The following is a 24,139-nucleotide window of genomic DNA, read 5'->3' as shown; positions in this document are numbered from 1 at the left end:
TCCAGCAGTAACGTCCCCGCTCTGCCTCCCTGTACCACCAGCAGTAACGTCCACGCTCTGCCTCCCCGTACCACCAGCAGTAATGTCCCCGCTCTGCCTCCCCCACCCTCCATCCCTGTCTCCCTGTACCACCAGCAGTAACGTCCCCGCTCTGCCTTCCTGTACCACCAGCAGTAACGTCCCCGCTCTGCCTTCCTGTACCACCAGCAGTAACGTCCCCGCTCTGCCTCCCCGTACCGCCAGCAGTAACGTCCCCGCTCTGCCTCCCTGTACCACCAGCAGTAACGTCCCCGCTCTGCCTCCCCCACCCTCCATCCCCTGCCTCCGCGTACCGCCAGCAGTAACATCCCCGCTTTGCCTCCATCCCCTGCCTCCCCGTGCCGCCAGCAGTAATGTCCCCGCTCTACCACCCCATACAACCAGCAGTAACGTCCCCGCTCTGCCTCCACCACCCTCCATCCCCTGTCTCCCCGTACCACCAGCAGTAACGTCCCGCTCTGCCTCCCCGTACCGCCAGCAGTAACGTTCCCGCTCTGCCTCCCCCACCCTCCATCCCCTGCCTCCCCGTACCGCCAGCAGTAACGTCCCCGCTCTGCCTCCCCGTACCACCAGCAGTAACGTCCCCGCTCTGCCTCCCTGTACCACCAGCAGTAACGTCCCCGCTCTGCCTCCCTGTACCACCAGCAGTAACGTCCCCGCTCTGCCTCCCCGTACCACCAGCAGTAACGTCCCCGCTCTGCCTCCCCGTACCACCAGCAGTAACGTCCCCGCTCTGCCTCCTGTACCACCAGCAGTAACGTCCCAGCTCTGCCTCCCCCACCCTCCATCCCCTGCCTCCCCGTACCGCCAGCAGTAACTTCCCTGCTCTGCCTCCATCCCCTGCCTCCCCGTACCGCCAGCAGTAACGTCCCCGCTCTACCTCCCCATACAACCAGCAGTAACGTCCCCGCTCTGCCTCCCCCACCCTCCATCCCCTGCCTCCCCGTACCGCCAGCAGTAACGTCCCCGCTCTGCCTCCCCATACCACCAGCAGTAACGTCCCCGCTCTGCCTCCGCGTACCACCAGCAGTAACGTCCCCGCTCTGCCTCCACCACCCTTCATCCCCCTGCCTCCCCGTACCACCAGCAGTAACGTCCAGCTCTGCCTCCCCATTTCCATCCCCTGCCTCCCCGTACCGCCAGCAGTAACGTCCCCGCTCTGCCTCCCGTACCGCCAGCAGTAACGTCCCCGCTCTGCCTCCCCAAACCACCAGCAGTAACGTCCCCGCTCTGCCTCCCCCACCCTCCATCCCTGCCTCTCCGTACCGCCAGCAGTAACGTCCCCGCTCTGCCTCCCCGTACCGCCAGCAGTAACGTCCCCGCTCTGCCTCCCCCACCCTCTATCCCTGCCTCCCCGTACAGCCAGCAGTAACATCCCCGCTCTGCCTCCATCCCCTGCCTCCCCGTACCGCCAGCAGTAACGTCCCCGCTCTGCCTCCCCATACAACCAGCAGTACCGTTCCCGCTCTGCCTCCCCGTACCACCAGCAGTAACGTCCCTGCTCTTCCTCCCCACCCTCAATCCCCTGCCTCCCCGTACCGCCAGCAGTACGTCCCCGCTCTGCCTCCGCGTACCACCAGCAGTAACGTCCCCGCTCTGCCTCCACCACCCTCCATCCCCTGCCTCCCCGTACCGCCAGCAGTAACGTCCCCGCTCTGCCTCCCCGTACCACCAGCAGTAATGTCCCCGCTCTGCCTCCCCGTACCACCAGCAGTAACGTCCCCGCTCTGCCTCCCCGTACCACCAGCAGTAACGTCCCCGCTCTGCCTCCCCGTACCACCAGCAGTAACGTCCCCGCTCTGCCTCCCCGTACCACCAGCAGTAACGTCCCCGCTCTGCCTCCCCGTACCACCAGCAGTAACGTCCCCGCTCTGCCTCCGCGTACCACCAGCAGTAACGTCCCCGCTCTGCCTCCGCGTACCACCAGCAGTAACGTCCCCGCTCTGCCTCCGCGTACCACCAGCAGTAACGTCCCCGCTCTGCCTCCGCGTACCACCAGCAGTAACGTCCCCGCTCTGCCTCCGCGTACCACCAGCAGTAACGTCCCCGCTCTGCCTCCGCGTACCACCAGCAGTAACGTCCCAGCTCTGCCTCCCCTACCCCCCATCCCTGCCTCCCCGTACCGCCAGCAGTAACGTCCCCGCTCTGCCTCCCCATACCGCCAGCAGTAACGTCCCCGCTCTGCCTCCGTGTACACCAGCAGTAACGTCCCAGCTCTGCCTCCCCACCCTCCATCCCCTGCCTCCCCATACCGCCAGCAGTAACGTCCCCGCTCTGCCTCCATCCCCTGCCTCCCCGTACCGCCAGCAGTAACGTCCCCGGTCTGCCTCCCCATACAACCAGCAGTAACGTTCCCGCTCGGCCTCTCCGTACCACCAGCAGTAACGTCCCGGCTCTGCCTCCCCACCCTCCATCCCCTGCCTCCCCGTACCGCCAGCAGTAACGTCCCCGCTCTGCCTCCCCATACCGCCAGCAGTAACGTCCCCGCTCTGCCTCCCCGTACCGCCAGCAGTATTGTCCCCCGCTCTGCCTCCCTGTACCACCAGCAGTAACGTCCCCGCTCTGCCTCCCCGTACCGCCAGCAGTAACGTCCCCGCTCTGCCTCCCTGTACCACCAGCAGTAACGTCCCCGCTCTGCCTCCCCATACCGCCAGCAGTAACGTCCCCGCTCTGCCTCCGTGTACAACCAGCAGTAACGTCCCAGCTCTGCCTCCCCACCCCTCCATCCCCTGCCTCCCCATACCGCCAGCAGTAACGTCCCCGCTCTGCCTCCCCGTACCGCCAGCAATAACGTCCCCGCTCTGCCTCCCTGTACCACCAGCAGTAACGTCCCCGCTCTGCCTCCCCGTACCACCAGCAGTAACGTCCCCGCTCTGCCTCCCCGTACCACCAGCAGTAACGTCCCAGCTCTGCCTCCCCATTTCCATCCCCTGCCTCCCCGTACCGCCAGCAGTAACGTCCCCGCTCTGCCTCCGCGTACCACCAGCAGTAACGTCCCCGCTCTGCCTCCACCACCCTACATCCCCTGCCTCCCCGTACCACCAGCAGTAACGTCCCCGCTCTGCCTCCCCCACCCTCCATCCCTGCCTCCCCGTACCGCCAGCAGTAACATCCCCGCTCTGCCTCCCGTACCACCAGCAGTAACGTCCCCGCTCTGCCTCCCCGTACCACCAGCAGTAACGTCCCTGCTCTGCCTCCCCACCCTCCATCCCCTGCCTCCCGTACCGCCAGCAGTAACGTCCCCGCTCTGCCTCCACCACCCTCCATCCCCTGCCTCCCCGTACCGCCAGCAGTATTGTCCCCGCTCTGCCTCCCCGTACCACCAGCAGTAACGTCCCCGCTCTGCCTCCCCGTACCACCAGCAGTAACGTCCCCGCTCTGCCTCCCGTACCGCCAGCAGTAACGTCCCCGCTCTGCCTCCCCAAACCACCAGCAGTAACGTCCCCGCTCTGCCTCCCCCACCCTCCATCCCTGCCTCCCCGTACCGCCAGCAGTAACGTCCCCGCTCTGCCTCCCCGTACCGCCAGCAGTAACGTCCCCGCTCTGCCTCCCCGTACCGCCAGCAGTAACGTCCCCGCTCTGCCTCCCCGTACCACCAGCAGTAACGTCCCCGCTCTGCCTCCCCACCCCTCCATCCCCTGCCTCCCCGTACCACCAGCAGTAACATCCCCGCTCTGCCTCCATCCCCTGCCTCCCCGTACCGCCAGCAGTAACGTCCCCGCTCTGCCTCCCCATACAACCAGCAGTACCGTTCCCGCTCTGCCTCCCCGTACCACCTGCAGTAACGTCCCTGCTCTGCCTCCCCACCCTCAATCCCCTGCCTCCCCGTACCGCCAGCAGTAACGTCCCCGCTCTGCCTCCGCGTACCACCAGCAGTAACGTCCCCGCTCTGCCTCCCCGTACCGCCAGCAGTAACGTCCCCGGTTCTGCCTCCCCATACCGCCAGCAGTAACGTCCCCGCTCTGCCTCCCCGTACCGCCAGCAGTAACGTCCCCGCTCTGCCTCCCGTACCACCAGCAGTAACGTCCCCGCTCTGCCTCCCCGTACCGCCAGCAGTAACGTCCCCGCTCTGCCTCCCCATACCGCCAGCAGTAACCGTCCCCGCTCTGCCTCCCGTACCGCCAGCAGTAACGTCCCCGCTCTGCCTCCCCGTACCACCAGCAGTAACGTCCCCGCTCTGCCTCCACCACCCTCCATCCCCTGCCTCCCCGTACCACCAGCAGTAACGTCCCCGCTCTGCCTCCCCGTACCACCAGCAGTAACGTCCCCGCTCTGCCTCCCCGTACCACCAGCAGTAACGTCCCCGCTCTGCCTCACCGTACCACCAGCAGTAACGTCCCCGCTCTGCCTCCGCGTACCACCAGCAGTAACGTCCCAGCTCTGCCTCCCCACCCTCCATCCCCTGCCTCCCCATACCGCCAGCAGTAACGTCCCCGCTCTGCCTCCATCCCCTGCCTCCCCGTACCGCCAGCAGTAACGTCCCCGGTCTGCCTCCCCATACAACCAGCAGTAACGTTCCCGCTCTGCCTCCCCGTACCACCAGCAGTAACGTCCCTGCTCTGCCTCCCCACCCTCCATCCCCTGCCTCCCCATACCGCCAGCAGTAACGTCCCCGCTCTGCCTGCCTCCCCGTACCGCCAGCAGTAACGTCCCCGCTCTGCCTCCATGTACCACCAGCAGTAACGTCCCCACTCTGCCTTCGCGTACCACCAGCAGTAACGTCCCCGCTCTGCCTCCACCACCCTCCATCCTCTGCCTCCCCGTACCACCAGCAGTAACGTCCCCGCTCTGCCTCCCCGTACCACCAGCAGTAACGTCCCAGCTCTGCCTCCCCATTTCCATCCCCTGCCTCCCCGTACCGCCAGCAGTAATGTCCCCGCTCTGCCTCCCCGTACCACCAGCAGTAACGTCCCCGCTCTGCCTCCATGTACCACCAGCAGTAACGTCCCCACTCTGCCTTCGCGTACCACCAGCAGTAACGTCCCCGCTCTGCCTCCCCCACCCTCCATCCCCTGCCTCCCCGTTCCGCCAGCAGTAACATCCCCGCTCTGCCTCCATCCCCTGCCTCCCCCGTACCACCAGCAGTAACGTCCCCGTTCTGCCTCCCCGTACCACCAGCAGTAACGTCCCCGTTCTGCCTCCCGTACCACCAGCAGTAACGTCCCCGCTCTGCCTCCCCGTACCACCAGCAGTAACGTCCCCGCTCTGCCTCCACCACCCTCCATCCCCTGCCTCCCCGTACCGCCAGCAGTAACGTCCCCGCTCTGCCTCCCCGTACCACCAGCAGTAACGTCCCTGCTCTGCCTCCACCACCCTCCATCCCCTGCCTCCCCGTACCGCCAGCAGTAACGTCCCCGCTCTGCCTCCCCCGTACCACCAGCAGTAACGTCCCGCTCTGCCTCCCCGTACCACCAGCAGTAACGTCCCCGCTCTGCCTCCCCGTACCACCAGCAGTAACGTCCCTGCTCTGCCTCCACCACCCTCCATCCCCTGCCTCCCCGTTCCGCCAGCAGTAACGTCCCCGCTCTGCCTCCCCGTACCACCAGCAGTAACGTCCCTGCTCTGCCTCCACCACCCTCCATCCCCTGCCTCCCCGTACCGCCAGCAGTAACGTCCCGCTCTGCCTCCCCGTACCACCAGCAGTAACGTCCCGCTCTGCCTCCCCGTACCACCAGCAGTAACGTCCCCGCTCTGCCTCCCCACCCTCCATCCCCTGCCTCCCCGTACCGCCAGCAGTAACGTCCCCGCTCTGCCTCCCCGTACCACCAGCAGTAACGTCCCCGCTCTGCCTCCCCGTACCGCCAGCAGTACGTCCCCGCTCTGCCTCCCCGTACCACCAGCAGTAACGTCCCCGCTCTGCCTCCCCGTACCACCAGCAGTAACGTCCCAGCTCTGCCTCCCCCACCCTCCATCCCCTGCCTCCCCGTACCGCCAGCAGTAACGTCCCCGCTCTGCCTCCCCGTACCGCCAGCAGTAATGTCCCCGCTCTGCCTCCCTGTACCGCCAGCAGTAATGTCCCCGCTCTGCCTCCCTGTACCACCAGCAGTAATGTCCCCGCTCTGCCTCCCTGTACCACCAGCAGTAACGTCCCCGCTCTGCCTCCCCCACCCTCCATCCCCTGCCTCCCGTACCGCCAGCAGTAACGTCCCCGCTCTGCCTCCCCATACCACCAGCAGTAACGTCCCCGCTCTGCCTCCGCGTACCACCAGCAGTAACGTCCCCGCTCTGCCTCCCTGTACCACCAGCAGTAACGTCCCCGCTCTGCCTCCCTGTACCACCAGCAGTAACGTCCCCGCTCTGCCTCCCTGTACCACCAGCAGTAACGTCCCCGCTCTGCCTCCCTGTACCACCAGCAGTAACGTCCCCGCTCTGCCTCCCTGTACCACCAGCAGTAACGTCCCCGCTCTGCCTCCCTGTACCACCAGCAGTAACGTCCCTGCTCTGCCTCCCTGTACCACCAGCAGTAACGTCCCCGCTCTGCCTCCCTGTACCACCAGCAGTAACGTCCCCGCTCTGCCTCCCTGTACCACCAGCAGTAACGTCCCCGCCTCTGCCTCCCTGTACCACCAGCAGTAACGTCCCCGCTCTGCCTCCCTGTACCACCAGCAGTAACGTCCCCGCTCTGCCTCCCTGTACCACCAGCAGTAACGTCCCCGCTCTGCCTCCCTGTACCACCAGCAGTAACGTCCCCGCTCTGCCTCCCTGTACCACCAGCAGTAACGTCCCCGCTCTGCCTCCCTGTACCACCAGCAGTAACGTCCCCGCTCTGCCTCCCTGTACCCACCAGCAGTAACGTCCCCGCTCTGCCTCCCTGTACCACCAGCAGTAACGTCCCCGCTCTGCCTCCCTGTACCACCAGCAGTAACGTCCCCGCTCTGCCTCCCCCACCCTCCATCCCCTGCCTCCCAGTACCGCCAGCAGTAACGTCCCCGCTCTACCTCCCCATACAACCAGCAGTAAAGTCCCTGCTCTGCCTCTCCACCCTCCATCCCTGCCTCTCCGTACCGCCAGCAGTAACGTCCCCGCTCTGCCTCCGCGTACCACCAGCAGTAACGTCCCGCTCTGCCTCCACCATCCTCCATCCCCTGCCTCCCCGTACCACCAGCAGTAACGTCCCCGCTCTGCCTCCCCGTACCGCCAGCAGTAATGTCCCCGCTCTGCCTCCCCCACCCTCCATCCCCTGCCTCCCCGTACCGCCAGCAGTAACGTCCCCGCTCTGCCTCCATCCCCTGCCTCCCTGTACCGCCAGCAGTAACGTCCCCGCTCTGCCTCCCTGTACCGCCAGCAGTAACGTCCCCGCTCTGCCTCCCTGTACCGCCAGCAGTAACGTCCCCGCTCTGCCTCCCCGTACCGCCAGCAGTAACGTCCCCGCTCTGCCTCCCCATACCACCAGCAGTAACGTCCCCGCTCTGCCTCCACGTACCACCAGCAGTAACGTCCCCGCTCTGCCTCCATCCCCTGCCTCCCCGTACCGCCAGCAGTAACGTCCCCGCTCTGCCTCCCCGTACCACCAGCAGTAACGTCCCCGCTCTGCCTCCCTGTACCACCAGCAGTAACATCCCCGCTCTGCCTCCATCCCCTGCCTCCCCGTACCGCCAGCAGTAACGTCCCCGGCTCTGCCTCCCCGTACCACCAGCAGTAACGTCCCCGCTCTGCCTCCCCCACCCTCCATCCCCTGCCTCCCCGTACCGCCAGCAGTAACATCCCCGCTCTGCCTCCCCGTACCACCAGCAGTAACGTCCCCGTTCTGCCTCCCCCACCCTCCATCCCCTGCCTCCCCGTACCGCCAGCAGTAACATCCCCGCTCTGCCTCCCCGTACCACCAGCAGTAACGTCCCCGCTCTGCCTCCCCCACCCTCCATCCCCTGCCTCCCCGTACCGCCAGCAGTAACGTTCCCGCTCTGCCTCCCCCACCCTCCATCCCCTGCCTCCCCGTTCCGCCAGCAGTAACATCCCCGCTCTGCCTCCATCCCCTGCCTCCCCGTACCGCCAGCAGTAACGTTCCCGCTCTGCCTCCCCGTACCACCAGCAGTAACGTCCCTGCTCTGCCTCCCCACCCTCCATCCCCTGCCTCCCCGTACCGCCTCCCTGTACCACCAGTAACGTCCCCGCTCTGCCTCCCCCACCCTCCATCCCCTGCCTCCCCGTACCGCCAGCAGTAACATCCCCGCTCTGCCTCCATCCCCTGCCTCCCCATACAACCAGCAGTAACGTTCCCGCTCTGCCTCCCCTACCACCAGCAGTAACGTCCCTGCTCTGCCTCCCCACCCCTCCATCCCCTGCCTCCCCGTACCGCCAGCAGTAACGTCCCCGCTCTGCCTCCCCGTACCACCAGCAGTAACGCCCCCCGCTCTGCCTCCGCGTACCACCAGCAGTAACGTCCCCGCTCTGCCTCCGCGTACCACCAGCAGTAACGTCCCCGCTCTGCCTCCGCGTACCACCAGCAGTAACGTCCCCGCTCTGCCTCCGCGTACCACCAGCAGTAACGTCCCAGCTCTGCCTCCCCTACCCTCCATCCCCTGCCTCCCCGTACCGCCAGCAGTAACGTCCCCGCTCTGCCTCCGTGTACAACCAGCAGTAACGTCCCAGCTCTGCCTCCGCGTACCACCAGCAGTAACGTCCCAGCTCTGCCTCCCACCCTCCATCCCCTGCCACCCCCGTACCGCCAGCAGTAACATCCCCGCTCTGCCTCCATCCCCTGCCACCCCGTACCACCAGCAGTAACGTCCCCGCTCTGCCTCCATCCCCTGCCTCCGCGTCCCACCAGCAGTAACGTCCCCGCTCTGCCTCCGCGTCCCACTAGCAGTAACGTCCCCGCTCTGCCTCCGCGTACCACTAGCAGTAACGTCCCCGCTCTGCCTCCCCGTACCGCCAGCAGTAACGTCCCCGCTCTACCTCCCCATACAACCAGCAGTAACGTCCCCGCTCTGCCTCCCCGTACCACCAGCAGTAACGTCCCAACTCTGCCTCCCCCACCCTCCATCCCCTGCCTCCCTGTACCACCAGCAGTAACGTCCCCGCTCTGCCTCCCCGTACCACCAGCAGTAACGTCCCCGCTCTGCCTCCCCACCCTCCATCCCCTGCCTCCCCGTACCGCCAGCAGTAACGTCCCCGCTCTGCCTCCCCGTACCGCCAGCAGTAACGTCCCCGCTCTGCCTCCCCGTACCGCCAGCAGTAACGTCCCGCTCTGCCTCCCCACCCTCCATCCCCCCCGTACCGCCAGCAGTAACGTCCCCGCTCTGCCTCCCCGTACCACCAGCAGTAACGTCCCCGCTCTGCCTCCCCGTACCACCAGCAGTAACGTCCCCGCTCTGCCTCCCCCACCCTCCATCCCCTGCCTCCCCGTACCACCAGCAGTAACGTCCCCGCTCTGCCTCCCCATACAACCAGCAGTAACGTCCCCGCTCTGCCTCCCCCACCCTCCATCCCCTGCCTCCCCGTACCACCAGCAGTAACGTCCCCGCTCTGCCTCCCCCACCCTCCATCCCCTGCCTCCCCGTACCGCCAGCAGTAACGTCCCCGCTCTTCCTCCCCGTACCACCAGCAGTAACGTCCCCGCTCTGCCTCCCCTTACCACCAGCAGTAACGTCCCCGCTCTGCCTCCCCGTACCGCCAGCAGTAACGTCCCCGCTCTGCCTCCCCGTACCGCCAGCAGTAACGTCCCCGCTCTGCCTCCCCGTACCGCCAGCAGTAACGTCCCCGCTGTGCCTCCCCACCCTCCATCCCCTGCCTCCCCGTACCGCCAGCAGTAACGTCCCCGCTCTGCCTCCCCGTACCGCCAGCAGTAACGTCCCCGCTCTGCCTTCCTGTACCGCCAGCAGTAACGTCCCCGCTGTGCCTCCCCACCCTCCATCCCCTGCCTCCGCGTACCACCAGCAGTAACGTCCCCGCTCTGCCTCCCCCCACCCTCCATCCCGTACCGCCAGCAGTAACGTCCCCGCTCTGCCTCCCCATACAACCAGCAGTAACGTTCCCGCTCTGCCTCCCGTACCACCAGCAGTAACGTCCCTGCTCTGCCTCCCCACCCTCCATCCCTGCCTCCCGTACCGCCAGCAGTAACGTCCCCGCTCTGCCTCCCGTACCGCCAGCAGTAACGTCCCCGCTCTGCCTCCCCGTACCGCCAGCAGTAACGTCCCCGCTCTGCCTCCCCGTACCGCCAGCAGTAACGTCCCCGCTCTGCCTCCCCTGTACCACCAGCAGTAACGTCCCCGCTCTGCCTCCCTGTACCACCAGCAGTAACGTCCCCGCTCTGCCTCCCTGTACCACCAGCAGTAACGTCCCCGCTCTGCCTCCCTGTACCACCAGCAGTAACGTCCCCGCTCTGCCTCCCCACCCTCCATCCCCTGCCTCCCCGTACCGCCAGCAGTAACGTCCCCGCTCTGCCTCCCGTACCGCCAGCAGTAACGTCCCCGCTCTGCCTTCCTGTACCACCAGCAGTAACGTCCCCGCTCTACCTCCCCATACAACCAGCAGTAACGTCCCTGCTCTGCCTCCCCACCCTCCATCCCCTGCCTCCCCGTACCGCCAGCAGTAACGTCCCCGCTCTGCCTCCCCGTACCGCCAGCAGTAACGTCCCCGCTCTGCCTTCCTGTACCACCAGCAGTAACGTCCCCGCTCTACCTCCCCATACAACCAGCAGTAACGTCCCTGCTCTGCCTCCCCACCCTCCATCCCCTGCCTCCCCGTACCGCCAGCAGTAACGTCCCCGCTCTGCCTCCCCGTACCGCCAGCAGTAACGTCCCCGCTCTGCCTCCCCATACCACCAGCAGTAACGTCCCCGCTCTGCCTCCCTGTACCACCAGCAGTAACGTCCCCGCTCTGCCTCCCTGTACCACCAGCAGTAACGTCCCCGCTCTGCCTCCCTGTACCACCAGCAGTAACGTCCCCGCTCTGCCTCCCCATACAACCAGCAGTAACGTCCCTGCTCTGCCTCCCCACCCTCCATCCCCTGCCTCCCCGTACCGCCAGCAGTAACGTCCCCGCTCTGCCTCCCCGTACCGCCAGCAGTAACGTCCCCGCTCTGCCTCCCCATACCACCAGCAGTAACGTCCCCGCTCTGCCTCCCTGTACCACCAGCAGTAACGTCCCCGCTCTGCCTCCCTGTACCGCCAGCAGTAACGTCCCCGCTCTGCCTCCCTGTACCGCCAGCAGTAACGTCCCCGCTCTGCCTCCCCACCCTCCATCCCCTGCCTCCCCGTACCGCCAGCAGTAACGTCCCCGCTCTGCCTCCCGTACCACCAGCAGTAACGTCCCCGCTCTGCCTCCCACCCTCCATCCCCCCCGTACCGCCAGCAGTAACGTCCCCGCTCTGCCTCCCCACCCTCCATCCCCCCCGTACCGCCAGCAGTAACGTCCCCGCTCTGCCTCCCCCACCCTCCATCCCCTGCCACCCCGTACCACCAGCAGTAACGTCCCCGCTCTGCCTCCCCGTACCACCAGCAGTAACGTCCCCGCTCTGCCTCCCCCACCCTCCATCCCCTGCCACCCGTACCACCAGCAGTAACGTCCCCGCTCTGCCTCCCCGTACCACCAGCAGTAACGTCCCCGCTCTGCCTCCCCGTACCGCCAGCAGTAACGTCCCCGCTCTGCCTCCCCATACAACCAGCAGTAACGTCCCCGCTCTGCCTCCCCCACCCTCCATCCCCTGCCTCCCCGTACCACCAGCAGTAACGTCCCCGCTCTGCCTCCCCACCCTCCATCCCCTGCCTCCCCGTACCGCCAGCAGTAACGTCCCCGCTCTGCCTCCCCGTACCGCCAGCAGTAACGTCCCCGCTCTGCCTCCCCGTACCGCCAGCAGTAACGTCCCCGCTCTGCCTCCCCGTACCGCCAGCAGTAACGTCCCCGCTCTGCCTCCCCGTACCGCCAGCAGTAACGTCCCCGCTCTGCCTCCCCGTACCGCCAGCAGTATACGTCCCCGCTCTGCCTCCCCGTACCGCCAGCAGTAACGTCCCCGCTCTGCCTCCCAGGACTTGGAGCAGCTGAGGTTGGAGCGCCTTCTCATTGAAGGCCAGCTGAAAAGCGTTGGAGGATTGCGTACAATCTCCAGCAGGGAAGAGAAGGACAAAGGAGGGGTACAGACAGATGGTGATCCAACCTCTGCCCCTGTAATCCCTAGAGGCCGAAGAGGCCACGGTGAGTGTATGGGGTCTGGTGAGTGGAAAATAACCCCCAACATCCTGAGCTTATGCAGCTGCCACATAATACTATCTCTCTGTACTAGGCCGTGTGTGTGTGTGTGGGGGGGGGCTTAGGTGTGGGGGGGGGGGGGGAAGAAAAAGTGCAGCCTGTGAAGGGGGTACCAGCATGTCTGTGCATGCGCTCACATCCAGTGTAACCTGTGTTGGGGATGATACCACGGTGACATGGTGTAGTAGTGTCTGTACTGAACTGTGTGTATATATGGCATGGTGTAGTAGTGTATGTACTGGGCTGTGTGTATATATATGGCACGGTATAGTAGTGTATGTACTGGGCTGTGTGTGTATATATGGCATGGTGTAGTAGTGTATGTACTGGGCTGTGTGTTTATATATGGCACGGTATAGTAGTGTATGTACTGGGCTGTGTGTGTATATATGGCATGGTGTAGTAGTGTATGTACTGTGCTGTGTGTGTATATATGACATGGTGTAGTAGTGTATGTACTGGGCTATGTGTATATATGGCATGGTGCAGTAGTGTATGTACTGGCCTGTGTGTGTGTGTGTGTATATATGGCATGGTGCAGTAGTGTATGTACTGGGCTGTGTGTATATATGGCATGGTGTAGAAGTGTATGTACTGGGCTGTGTGAATATATGGCATGGTGTAGTAGTGTCTGTACTGGGCTGTGTGTATATATGGCATGGTGTAGTAGTGTATGTACTGGGCTGTGTGTATATATGGCATGGTGTAGAAGTGTATGTACTGGGCTGTGTGAATATATGGCATGGTGTAGTAGTGTCTGTACTGGGCTGTGTGTATATATGGCATGGTGTAGTAGTGTATGTACTGGGCTGTGTGTATATATGGCATGGTGTAGTAGTGTCTGTACTGGGCTGTATGTATATATGGCATGGTGTAGTAGTGTCTGTACTGGGCTGTGTGTGTATATGGCATGGTGTAGTAGTGTCTGTACTGGGCTGTGTGTATATATGGCATGGTGTAGTAGTGTATGTACTGGGCTGGGTGTGTATATATGGCATGGTGTAGTAGTGTATGTACTGGGCTGTGTGTATATATGGCATGGTGTAGTAGTGTATGTACTGGGCTGTGTGTGTATATATGGCATGGTGTAGTAGTGTATGTACTGGGCTGTGTGTGTATATGGCATGGTGTAGTAGTGTATGTATTGGGCTGTGTGTGTATATGGCATGGTGTAGTAGTGTATGTACAGGGCTGTGTGTGTATATATGGCATGGTGTAGTAGTGTCTGTACTGGGCTGTGTGTGTATATATGGCATGGTGTAGTAGTGTCTGTACTGGCCTGTGTGTGTATATATGACATGGTGTAGTAGTGTATGTACTGGGCTCTGTGTGTATATATGGCATGGTGTAGTAGTGTCTGTACTGGCCTGTGTGTGTGTGTGTGTGTATATATGGCATGGTGTAGTAGTGTCTGTACTGGGCTGTGTGTGTATATATGGCATGGTGTAGTAGTGTATGTACTGGGCTGTGTCTGTATATATGGCATGGTGTAGTAGTGTATGTACTGGCCTGTGTGGTGTGTATATATGGCATGGTGTAGTAGTGTATGTACTGGGCTCTGTGTGTATATATGGCATGGTGTAGTAGTGTATGTACTGGGCTCTGTGTGTATATATGGCATGGTGTAGTAGTGTCTGTACTGGCCTGTGTGTGTGTGTGTGTGTGTGTGTGTATGTATGGCATGGTGTAGTAGTGTCTGTACTGGCCTGTGTGTGTGTATGTATGGCATGGTGTAGTAGTGTCTGTACTGGCCTGTGTGTGTGTATATATGGCATGGTGTAGTAGTGTCTGTACTGGCCTGTGTGTGTGTATATATGGCATGGTGCAGTAGTGTATGTACTGGGCTGTGTGTATATATGGCATGGTGTAGAAGTGTATGTACTGGGCTGTGTGAATATATGGCATGGTGTAGTAGTGTCTGTACTGGGCTGTGTGTATATATGGCATGGTGTAGTAGTGTCTGTACTGGGCTGTGTGTATATATGGCATGGTGTAGTAGTGTATGTACTGGGCTGTGTGTATATATGGCATGGTGTAGTAGTGTCTGTACTGGGCTGTGTGTATATATGGCATGGTGTAGTAGTGTATGTACTGGGCTGTGTGTATATATGGCATGGTGTAGTAGTGTATGTACTGGGCTGTGTGTATATATGGCATGGTGTAGTAGTGTATGTACTGGGCTGTGTGTATATATGGCATGGTGTAGTGGTGTCTGTACTGGGCTGTGTGTGTATATGGCATGGTGTAGTAGTGTCTGTACTGGACTGTGTGTGTATATGGCATGGTGTAGTAGTGTCTGTACTGGGCTGTGTGTGTATATATGGCATGGTGTAGTAGTGTATGTACTGGGCGGTGTGTGTGTATATATGGCATGGTGTAGTAGTGTCTGTACTGGGCTGTGTGTGTATATATGGCATGGTGTAGTAGTGTATGTACTGGGCTGTGTGTGTATATATGGCATGGTGTAGTAGTGTCTGTACTGGGCTGTGTGTATATATGGCATGGTGTAGTAGTGTCTGTACTGGGCTGTGTGTATATATGGCATGGTGTAGTAGTGTATGTACTGGGCTGTGTGTATATATGGCATGGTGTAGTAGTGTCTGTACTGGGCTGTGTGTATATATGGCATGGTGTAGTAGTGTATGTACTGGGCGGTGTGTGTATATATATGGCATGGTGTAGTAGTGTCTGTACTGGGCTGTGTGTGTATATGGCATGGTATAGTAGTGTCTGTACTGGGCTGCGTGTGTATATGGCATGGTGTAGTAGTGTATGTACTGGGCTGGGTGTGTATATATGGCATGGTGTAGTACTGTATGTACTGGGCTGTGTGTGTATATGGCATGGTGTAGTAGTGTCTGTACTGTATATGGCATGGTGTAGTAGTGTCTGTACTGGGCTGTGTGTATATATGGCATGGTATAGTAGTGTATGTACTGGGCTGTGTGTGTATATATGGCATGGTGTAGTAGTGTCTGTACTGGGCTGCGTGTGTATATGGCATGGTGTAGTAGTGTATGTACTGGGCTGGGTGTGTATGTATGGCATGGTGTAGTACTGTATGTACTGGGCTGTGTGTGTATATGGCATGGTGTAGTAGTGTCTGTACTGGGCTGTGTGTGTATATATGGCATGGTGTAGTACTGTATGTACTGGGCTGTGTGTGTATATATGGCATGGTGTAGTAGTGTATGTACTGGGCTGTGTGTGTATATATGGCATGGTGTAGTAGTGTCTGTACTGGGCTGTGTGTGTATATATGACATGGTGTAGTAGTGTCTGTACTGGGCTGTGTGTGTGTATATGACATGGTGTCGTATTGTCTGTACTGGGCTGTGTGTGTATATATGGCATGGTGTAGTAGTGTATGTACTGGGCGGTGTGTGTGTATATATGGCATGGTGTAGTAGTGTATGTACTGGGCTGTGTGTGTGTATATATGGCATGGTGCAGTAGTGTGTGTACTGGGCTGTGTGTGTATATATGGCATGGTGTAGTAGTGTATGTACTGTGCGGTGTGTGTGTGTATATATGGCATGGTGTAGTGGTGTCTGTACTGGGCTGTTGCTACATGCCATCACCTTTTACAATATGTTGCTTTTGCTTGGCCCTAGAATCTAATGGGCCCAGTGAGGTCACACAGAACGGAGGTGGCATGTCACAGCGACAGAGGGTGTCACGCCGGAGGCAGCCGGACCAGCAGCGGAATGTTCCAGATTCACAGGAAATGGGGCACAGGAGGGATCCGTGTCAGAATGGACAAGGTGAGAGGGGACATTGTCTTGTTGGGGGGCTGATCATACACTGCTGATAGAGGGTACCTACATTACAGTGCTGGGGTATATGGTATTACCCCTGTATTTTATATACGGGAGGGAGTGTGAGACCATGACAGAGGTGCTGTGTCCGGTGGCCTGTGTTACCTGCATTATATAGGGGGGGGGGGGTGTTTCCTGTTGCCCCCTCCCTCCCTCCCTCCCTCCCTCCCTAAGGTCTGATGCGGCTGTGTGGCCCTCTCTTCTGACCCCTGGAAAGTGCTTGGTGTCCTTCTAGTTAAGTGCTATATATATCAGCGGTTCCCAACGCTGGTCCTCGGGGACCCCCAGCAGTGCATGTTTTCCAGTTCTCCACACAGAATCACAGGTGAAATAATTAGCTGCACCTGTGATCTTTTAAAATGTCAGTGAGTAATGAGGGCACCTGTGCACCGGCCGGGGACTTGGAAAACGTGCACTGTTGGTTGGGGGTCCTTGAGGACTGCTATATATAGATTGTGTTGTTCCTGTGTAGGATGGGAGATTGGGGGGTCTCCTATGGGTTGGGGGACATCTGGCAGTGGGGTGATGGATGTCTCTACTCTGCAGCAGATCCTGTTACAAGAAACGATTCTCTGATTGCAAAGCCGGATTCCAGAACACGACAGCCGAGAGCCAGCAGTGTAAAGGTGAGAGGTCACTAAGGGGTGTACCGGGGGGAGCGGCAGTGTACAGGTGAGAGGTCACTAAGGGGTGTACCGGGGGGAGCGGCAGTGTACAGGTGAGAGGTCACTAAAGGGTATACCGGGGGGAGCGGCAGTGTACAGGTGAGAGGTCACTAAAGGGTATACCGGGAGGAGCGGCAGTGTACAGGTGAGAGGTCACTAAGGGGTGTACCGGGGGGAGGGGAGCGGCAGTGTACAGGTGAGAGGTCACTAAGGGGTATACCGGGGGGGGGTGGGGGAGCGGCAGTGTACAGGTGAGAGGTCACTAAGGGGTGTACCGGGGGGGGCGGCAGTGTACAGGTGAGAGGTCACTAAGGGGTATACCGGGGGGGGGGGGGAGGGGGAGGGGAGTGGCAGTGTACAGGTGAGAGGTCACTAAGGGGTATACCGGGAGGAGCGGCAGTGTACAGGTGAGAGGTCACTAAGGGGTGTACCGGGGGGAGCGGCAGTGTACAGGTGAGAGGTCACTAAGGGGTATACGGGGGGGAAGAGAGAGGCAGTGTACAGGTGAGAGGTCACTAAACGGTATACCGGGGGGAGGGGAGCGGCAGTGTACAGGTGAGAGGTCACTAAGGGGTATACCGGGGGGGGGGAGCGGCAGTGTACAGGTGAGAGGTCACTAAGGGGTGTACCGGGGGGAGCGGCAGTGTACAGGTGAGAGGTCACTAAGGGGTATACCGGGGGGGGGGGGGGGGGAGTGGCAGTGTACAGGTGAGAGGTCACTAAGGGGTGTACCGGGGGGAGCGGCAGTGTACAGGTGAGAGGTCACTAAGGGGTATACCGAGGGGGGGGGGGGGGGGGGGGGGGACAGCGGCAGTGTACAGGTCAGAGGTCACTAAGGGGTATACCGGGGTGGGGGGGGGGAGTGGCAGTGTACAGGTGAGAGGTCACTGATGGGGGAATACTGGGACAAGGATACCTATAGGTAACCTATGTGTGACACTATTATCCCATCAGAGGGGACACTGACCCTATAACGTATAGGTATCCTGTGTGTGTGACACTATTATCCCAACAGAGGGGACACTGACCCTATAACTTATAGGTATCCTGTGTGTGTGACACTATTATCCCATCAGAGGGGACACTGACCCTATAACATATAGATGTCCTGTGTGTGTCACTATTATCCCATCAGAGGGGACACTGACCTATAACATATAGGTACCCTGTGTGTGTGTGTGTGTGTGTGTGACACTATTATCCCATCAGAGGGGACACTAACCCTATAACTTACAGGTATCCTGTGTGTGTGTGACACTATTCTCCCATCAGAGGGGACACTGACCCTATAACTTATAGGTATCCTGTGTGTGTGTCACTATTATCCCATCAGAGGGGACACTGACCCTATAACATATAGGTATCACTATTATCCCATCAGAGGGGACACTGACCCTATAACATATAGCAATACTGTGTGTGTGTGTGTGTGTGTGTGTGTGTGTGACACTATTATCCCATCAGAGGGGACACTAACCCTGTAACTTATAGGTATACTGTGTGTGTGTCACTATTATCCCATCAAAGGGGACACTGACCCTATAACATATAGGTGTCCTGTGTGTGTCACTATTATCCCATCAGAGGGGACACTGACCCTATAACTTATAGGTATCCTGTGTGTGTGTGTGTGTGTGTGCTATTTTTGGGGTGAGGGTTTGTGTTTTTTTTTTGTTTTTTTGTGACATTTTTGCAGCAGGGGGGAGTTTTTGCATTTTCTGTGTGTGTGTGTGTGACACTATTCTCCCATCGGAAGGGACACTGACCCTATAACATATAGGTATCCTGTGTGTGTCACTATTCTCCCATCAGAGGGGACACTAACCCTGTAACTTATAGGTATCGTGTGTGTGTGTGTGTGACACTATACATTAACCCTATAACATATAGGTATCCTGTGTGTGTGTGACACTATTATCCCATAAGAGGGGACACTGACCCTATAACATATAGGTGTCCTGTGTGTGTCACTATTATCCCATCAGAGGGGACACTGACCCTATAACATATAGCTATACTGTGTGTGACACTATTATCCCATCAGAGGGGACACTGACCCTATAACATATAGCTATACTGTGTGTGTGTGACACTATTATCCCATCAGAGGGGTCACTCACCTATAACATATAGGTATCCTGTGTGTGTGTGACACTATTATCCCATCAGAGGGGTCACTGACCCTATAACTTATAGATATTGTGTGTGTGTGTGTGTGTGTGTGTGTGTGTGTGACACTATTATCCCATCAGAGGGGTCACTCACCCTATAACATATAGGTATCCTGTGTGTGTGTGACACTATTATCCCATCAGAGGGGTCACTCACCCTATAACTTATAGATATTGTGTGTGTGTGTGTGTGTGTTTGACTCTTAGAACTTAATTTGTTAGGTGACATAAATTATTATTATTTTTTTTTTGCTTAGGAAACGGTTGGATGAGAGATCAGATCACAGGAACATTGCGCACATTTGTCAACATCTATTCGCTGACCTCAACTATAATTAAATAATGTATAATTCTCTATGTATCCCTGTATATTGTGTACTGATCCCACACACCCAGCACTGGGGACAGTATAGCAGCACCAGGGACTGGTAATATCTGTGCTGTGTGATGGGACATGGTAACACCGGGGACAGTATAGCAGCACCAGGGACTGGTAATATCTGTGCTGTGTGATGGGACATGGTAACACCGGGGACAGTATAGCAGCACCAGGGACTGGTAATATCTGTGCTGTGTGATGGGGCATGGTAGCACCGGGGACAGTATAGTAGCACCAGGGACTGGTAATATCTGTGCTGTGTGATGGGGCATGGTAGCACCGGGGACAGTATAGCTGCACCAGGGACTGGTAATATCTGTGCTGTGTGATGGGGCATGGTAGCACCGGGGACAGTATAGCAGCACCAGGGACTGGTAATATCTGTGCTGTGTGATGGGGCATGGTAGCACCGGGGACAGTATAGTAGCACCAGGGACTGGGAATATCTGTGCTGTGTGATGGGGCATGGTAGCACCGGGAACAGTATAGCAGCACCAGGGACTGGTAATATCTGTGATGGGGCATGGTAGCACCGGGGACAGTATAGCAGCACCGGGGACTGGTAATATCTGTGCTGTGTGATGGGGCATGGTAGCACCGGGGACAGTATAGCTGCACCAGGGACTGGTAATATCTGTGCTGTGTGATGGGGCATGGTAGCACCGGGGACAGTATAGCAGCTCCAGGGACTGGTAATATCTGTGCTGTGTGATGGGGCATGGTAGCACCAGGGACTGGTAATATCTGTGCTGTGTGATGGGACATGGTAGCACCGGGGACAGTATAGTAGCACCAGGGACTGGTAATATCTGTGCTGTGTGATGGGGCATGGTAGCACTGGGGACAGTATAGCCGCTCCAGGGACTGGTAATATCTGTGCTGTGTGATGGGGCATGGTAGCACCGGGGACAGTATAGCAGCACCAGGGACTGGTAATATCTGTGCTGTGTGATGGGGCATGGTAGCACTGGGGACAGTATAGCCGCTCCAGGGACTGGTAATATCTGTGCTGTGTGATGGGGCATGGTAGCACCGGGGACAGTATAGTAGCACCAGGGACTGGTAATATCTGTGCTGTGTGATGGGGCATGGTAGCACCGGGGACAGTATAGTAGCACCAGGGACTGGTAATATCTGTGCTGTGTGATGGGGCATGGTAGCACCGGGGACAGTATAGCAGCTCCAGGGACTGGTAATATCTGTGCTGTGTGATGGGGCATGGTAGCACCAGGGACTGGTAATATCTGTGCTGTGTGATGGGACATGGTAGCACCGGGGACAGTATAGTAGCACCAGGGACTGGTAATATCTGTGCTGTGTGATGGGGCATGGTAGCACCGGGGACAGTATAGTAGCACCAGGGACTGGTAATATCTGTGCTGTGTGATGGGGCATGGTAGCACCGGGGACAGTATAGTAGCACCAGGGACTGGTAATATCTGTGCTGTGTGATGGGGCATGGTAGCACCGGGGACAGTATAGCTGCACCAGGGACTGGGAATACCTGTGCTGTGTGATGGGGCATGGTAGCACTGGGGACAGTATAGCAGCACCAGGGACTGGTAATATCTGTGCTGTGTGATGGGGCATGGTAGCACTGGGGACAGTATAGCAGCACCAGGGACTGGTAATATCTGTGCTGTGTGATGGGGCATGGTAGCACCGGGGACAGTATAGCTGCACCAGGGACTGGTAATATCTGTGCTGTGTGATGGGGCATGGTAGCACCGGGGACAGTATAGTAGTACCAGGGACTGGTAATATCTGTGCTGTGTGATGGGGCATGGTAGCACCGGGGACAGTATAGTAGCACCAGGGACTGGTAATATCTGTGCTGTGTGATGGGGCATGGTAGCACCGGGGACAGTATAGTAGCACCAGGGACTGGTAATATCTGTGCTGTGTGATGGGGCATGGTAGCACCGGGGACAGTATAGTAGCACCAGGGACTGGTAATATCTGTGCTGTGTGATGGGGCATGGTAGCACCGGGGACAGTATAGTAGCACCAGGGACTGGGAATATCTGTGCTGTGTGATGGGGCATGGTAGCACCGGGGACAGTATAGTCGCACCAGGGACTGGTAATATCTGTGCTGTGTGATGGGGCATGGTAGCACTGGGGACAGTATAGCCGCTCCAGGGACTGGTAATATCTGTGCTGTGTGATGGGGCATGGTAGCACCGGGGACAGTATAGCAGCACCAGGGACTGGTAATATCTGTGCTGTGTGATGGGACATGGTAACACCGGGGACAGTATAGCAGCACCAGGGACTGGTAATATCTGTGCTGTGTGATGGGGCATGGTAGCACCAGGGACAGTATAGTAGCACCAGGGACTGGTAATATCTGTGCTGTGTGATGGGGCATGGTAGCACCGGGGACAGTATAGCTGCACCAGGGACTGGTAATATCGGTGCTGTGTGATGGGGCATGGTAGCACCAGGGACTGGTAATACCTGTGCTGTGTGATGGGGCATGGTAGCACCGGGGACAGTATAGCGGCACCAGGGACTGGTAATATCTGTGCTGTGTGATGGGGCATGGTAGCACCGGGGACAGTATAGCAGCACCAGGGACTGGTAATATCTGTGCTGTGTGATGGGGCATGGTAGCACCGGGGACAGTATAGCTGCACCAGGGACTGGGAATACCTGTGCTGTGTGATGGGGCATGGTAGCACTGGGGACAGTATAGCAGCACCAGGGACTGGTAATATCTGTGCTGTGTGATGGGGCATGGTAGCACCGGGGACAGTATAGCAGCACCAGGGACTGGTAATATCTGTGCTGTGTGATGGGACATGGTAGCACCGGGGACAGTTCAGCACCAGGGACTGGTAATATCTGTGCTGTGTGATGGGGTATGGTAGCACCGGGGACAGTATAGCAGCACCAGGGACTGGTAATATCTGTGATTGGGTATGGTAGCACCGGGGACAGTATAGCAGCACCAGGGACTGGTAATATCTGTGCTGTGTGATGGGGCATGGTAGCACTGGGGACAGTATAGCAGCACCAGGGACTGGTAATACCTGTGCTGTGTGATGGTGCATGGTAGCACCAGGGACAGTATAGCAGCACCAGGGACTGGTAATATCTGTGCTGTGTGATGGGGCATGGTAGCACCGGGTACCGTATAGCAGCACCAGGGACTGGTAATATCTGTGATTGGGTATGGTAGCACCGGGGACAGTATAGCAGCACCAGGGACTGGTAATATCTGTGATTGGGTATGGTAGCACCGGGGACAGTATAGCAGCACCAGGGACTGGTAATACCTGTGCTGTGTGATGGGGCATGGTAGCACCGGGGACAGTATAGCAGCACCAGGGACTGGTAATATCTGTGCTGTGTGATGGGGCATGGTAGCACTGGGGACAGTATAGCAGCACCAGGGACTGGTAATACCTGTGCTGTGTGATGGTGCATGGTAGCACCAGGGACAGTATAGCAGCACCAGGGACTGGTAATATCTGTGCTGTGTGATGGGGCATGGTAGCACCGGGTACCGTATAGCAGCACCAGGAACTGGTAATATCTGTGCTGTGTGATGGGGCATGGTAGCACCGGGGACAGTATAGCAGCACCAGGGACTGGTAATATCTGTGATTGGGTATGGTAGCACCGGGGACAGTATAGCAGCACCAGGGACTGGTAATACCTGTGCTGTGTGATGGGGCATGGTAGCACCGGGGACAGTATAGCAGCACCAGGGACTGGTAATATCTGTGCTGTGTGATGGGGCATGGTAGCATTGGGGACAGTATAGCAGCACCAGGGACTGGTAATACCTGTGCTGTGTGATGGGGCATGGTAGCATCGGGGACAGTATAGTAGCACCGGGGACTGGTAATATCTGTGCTGTGTGATGGGGCATGGTAGCACCGGGGACAGTATAGTAGCTCCAGGGACTGGTAATATCTGTGCTGGGGCATGGTAGCACTGGGGACAGTATAGCAGCACCAGGGACTGGTAATATCTGTGCTGTGTGATGGGGCATGGTAGCACTGGGGACAGTATAGCAGCACCAGGGACTGGTAATACCTGTGCTGTGTGATGGGGCATGGTAGCACCAGGGACTGGTAATATCTGTGCTGTGTGATGGGGCATGGTAGCACCGGGGACAGTATAGCAGCACCAGGGACTGGTAATATCTGTGATGGGGCATGGTCGCACCAGGGACTGGTAATATCTGTGCTGTGTGATGGGGCATGGTAGCACCGGGGACAGTATAGCAGCACCAGGGACTGGTAATATATGTGCTGTGTGATGGTGCATGGTAGCACCGGGGACAGTATAGCAGCACCAGGGACTGGTAATATCTGTGCTGTGTGATGGGGCATGGTAGCACCGGGGACTGGTAATATCTGTGCTGTGTGATGGGGCATGGTAGCACCGGGGACAGTATAGCAGCACCAGGGACTGGTAATATCTGTGCTGTGTGATGGGGCATGGTAGCACCGGGGACAGTATAGCAGCACCAGGGACTGGTAATATCTGTGCTGTGTGATGGGGCATGGTAGCACCGGGGACAGTATAGCAGCACCAGGGACTGGTAATATCTGTGCTGTGTGATGGGGCATGGTAGCACCGGGGTCAGTATAGTAGCACCAGGGACTGGTAATATCTGTGCTGTGTGATGGGACATGGTAGCACCGGGGACAGTATAGTAGCACCAGGGACTGGTAATATCTGTGCTGTGTGATGGGGCATGGTAGCACTGGGGACAGTATAGCCGCTCCAGGGACTGGTAATATCTGTGCTGTGTGATGGGGCATGGTAGCACCGGGGACAGTATAGCAGCACCAGGGACTGGTAATATCTGTGCTGTGTGATGGGGCATGGTAGCACTGGGGACAGTATAGCCGCTCCAGGGACT

At 58.6% G+C, this 24,139-nt stretch overlaps 1 protein-coding gene across 2 annotated transcripts in view; it reads left to right on the top strand.

The window, feature by feature from the left end:
* FXR2 (FMR1 autosomal homolog 2) overlaps positions 1-19,234 on the top strand; it is a 37,018-nt gene extending 17,784 nt beyond the window's left edge. The window contains exons 12-15 of one of the 2 annotated variants that reach the window (XM_083185853.1): positions 12,006-12,171; positions 15,840-15,989; positions 16,593-16,669; positions 19,137-19,234. In XM_083185853.1, the coding sequence (XP_083041979.1) occupies positions 12,006-12,171; positions 15,840-15,989; positions 16,593-16,669; positions 19,137-19,151 (408 nt within the window). In that variant the 3' untranslated portion in view covers positions 19,152-19,234. Of the gene's footprint in view, positions 1-12,005; positions 12,172-15,839; positions 15,990-16,589; positions 16,670-19,136 lie in introns of both variants that reach the window. The other variant, XM_083185852.1, reaches the window with a different exon arrangement.
* The last annotated feature ends 4,905 nt before the right edge of the window (positions 19,235-24,139 follow it).

Source organism: Crinia signifera, chromosome 4 (assembly GCF_055691185.1).
Source record: "Crinia signifera chromosome 4, ASM5569118v1, whole genome shotgun sequence".
In the NCBI taxonomy this organism is placed as follows: domain Eukaryota; kingdom Metazoa; phylum Chordata; class Amphibia; order Anura; family Myobatrachidae; genus Crinia; species Crinia signifera.
This window is presented reverse-complemented; position numbering and strand designations above follow the sequence as displayed.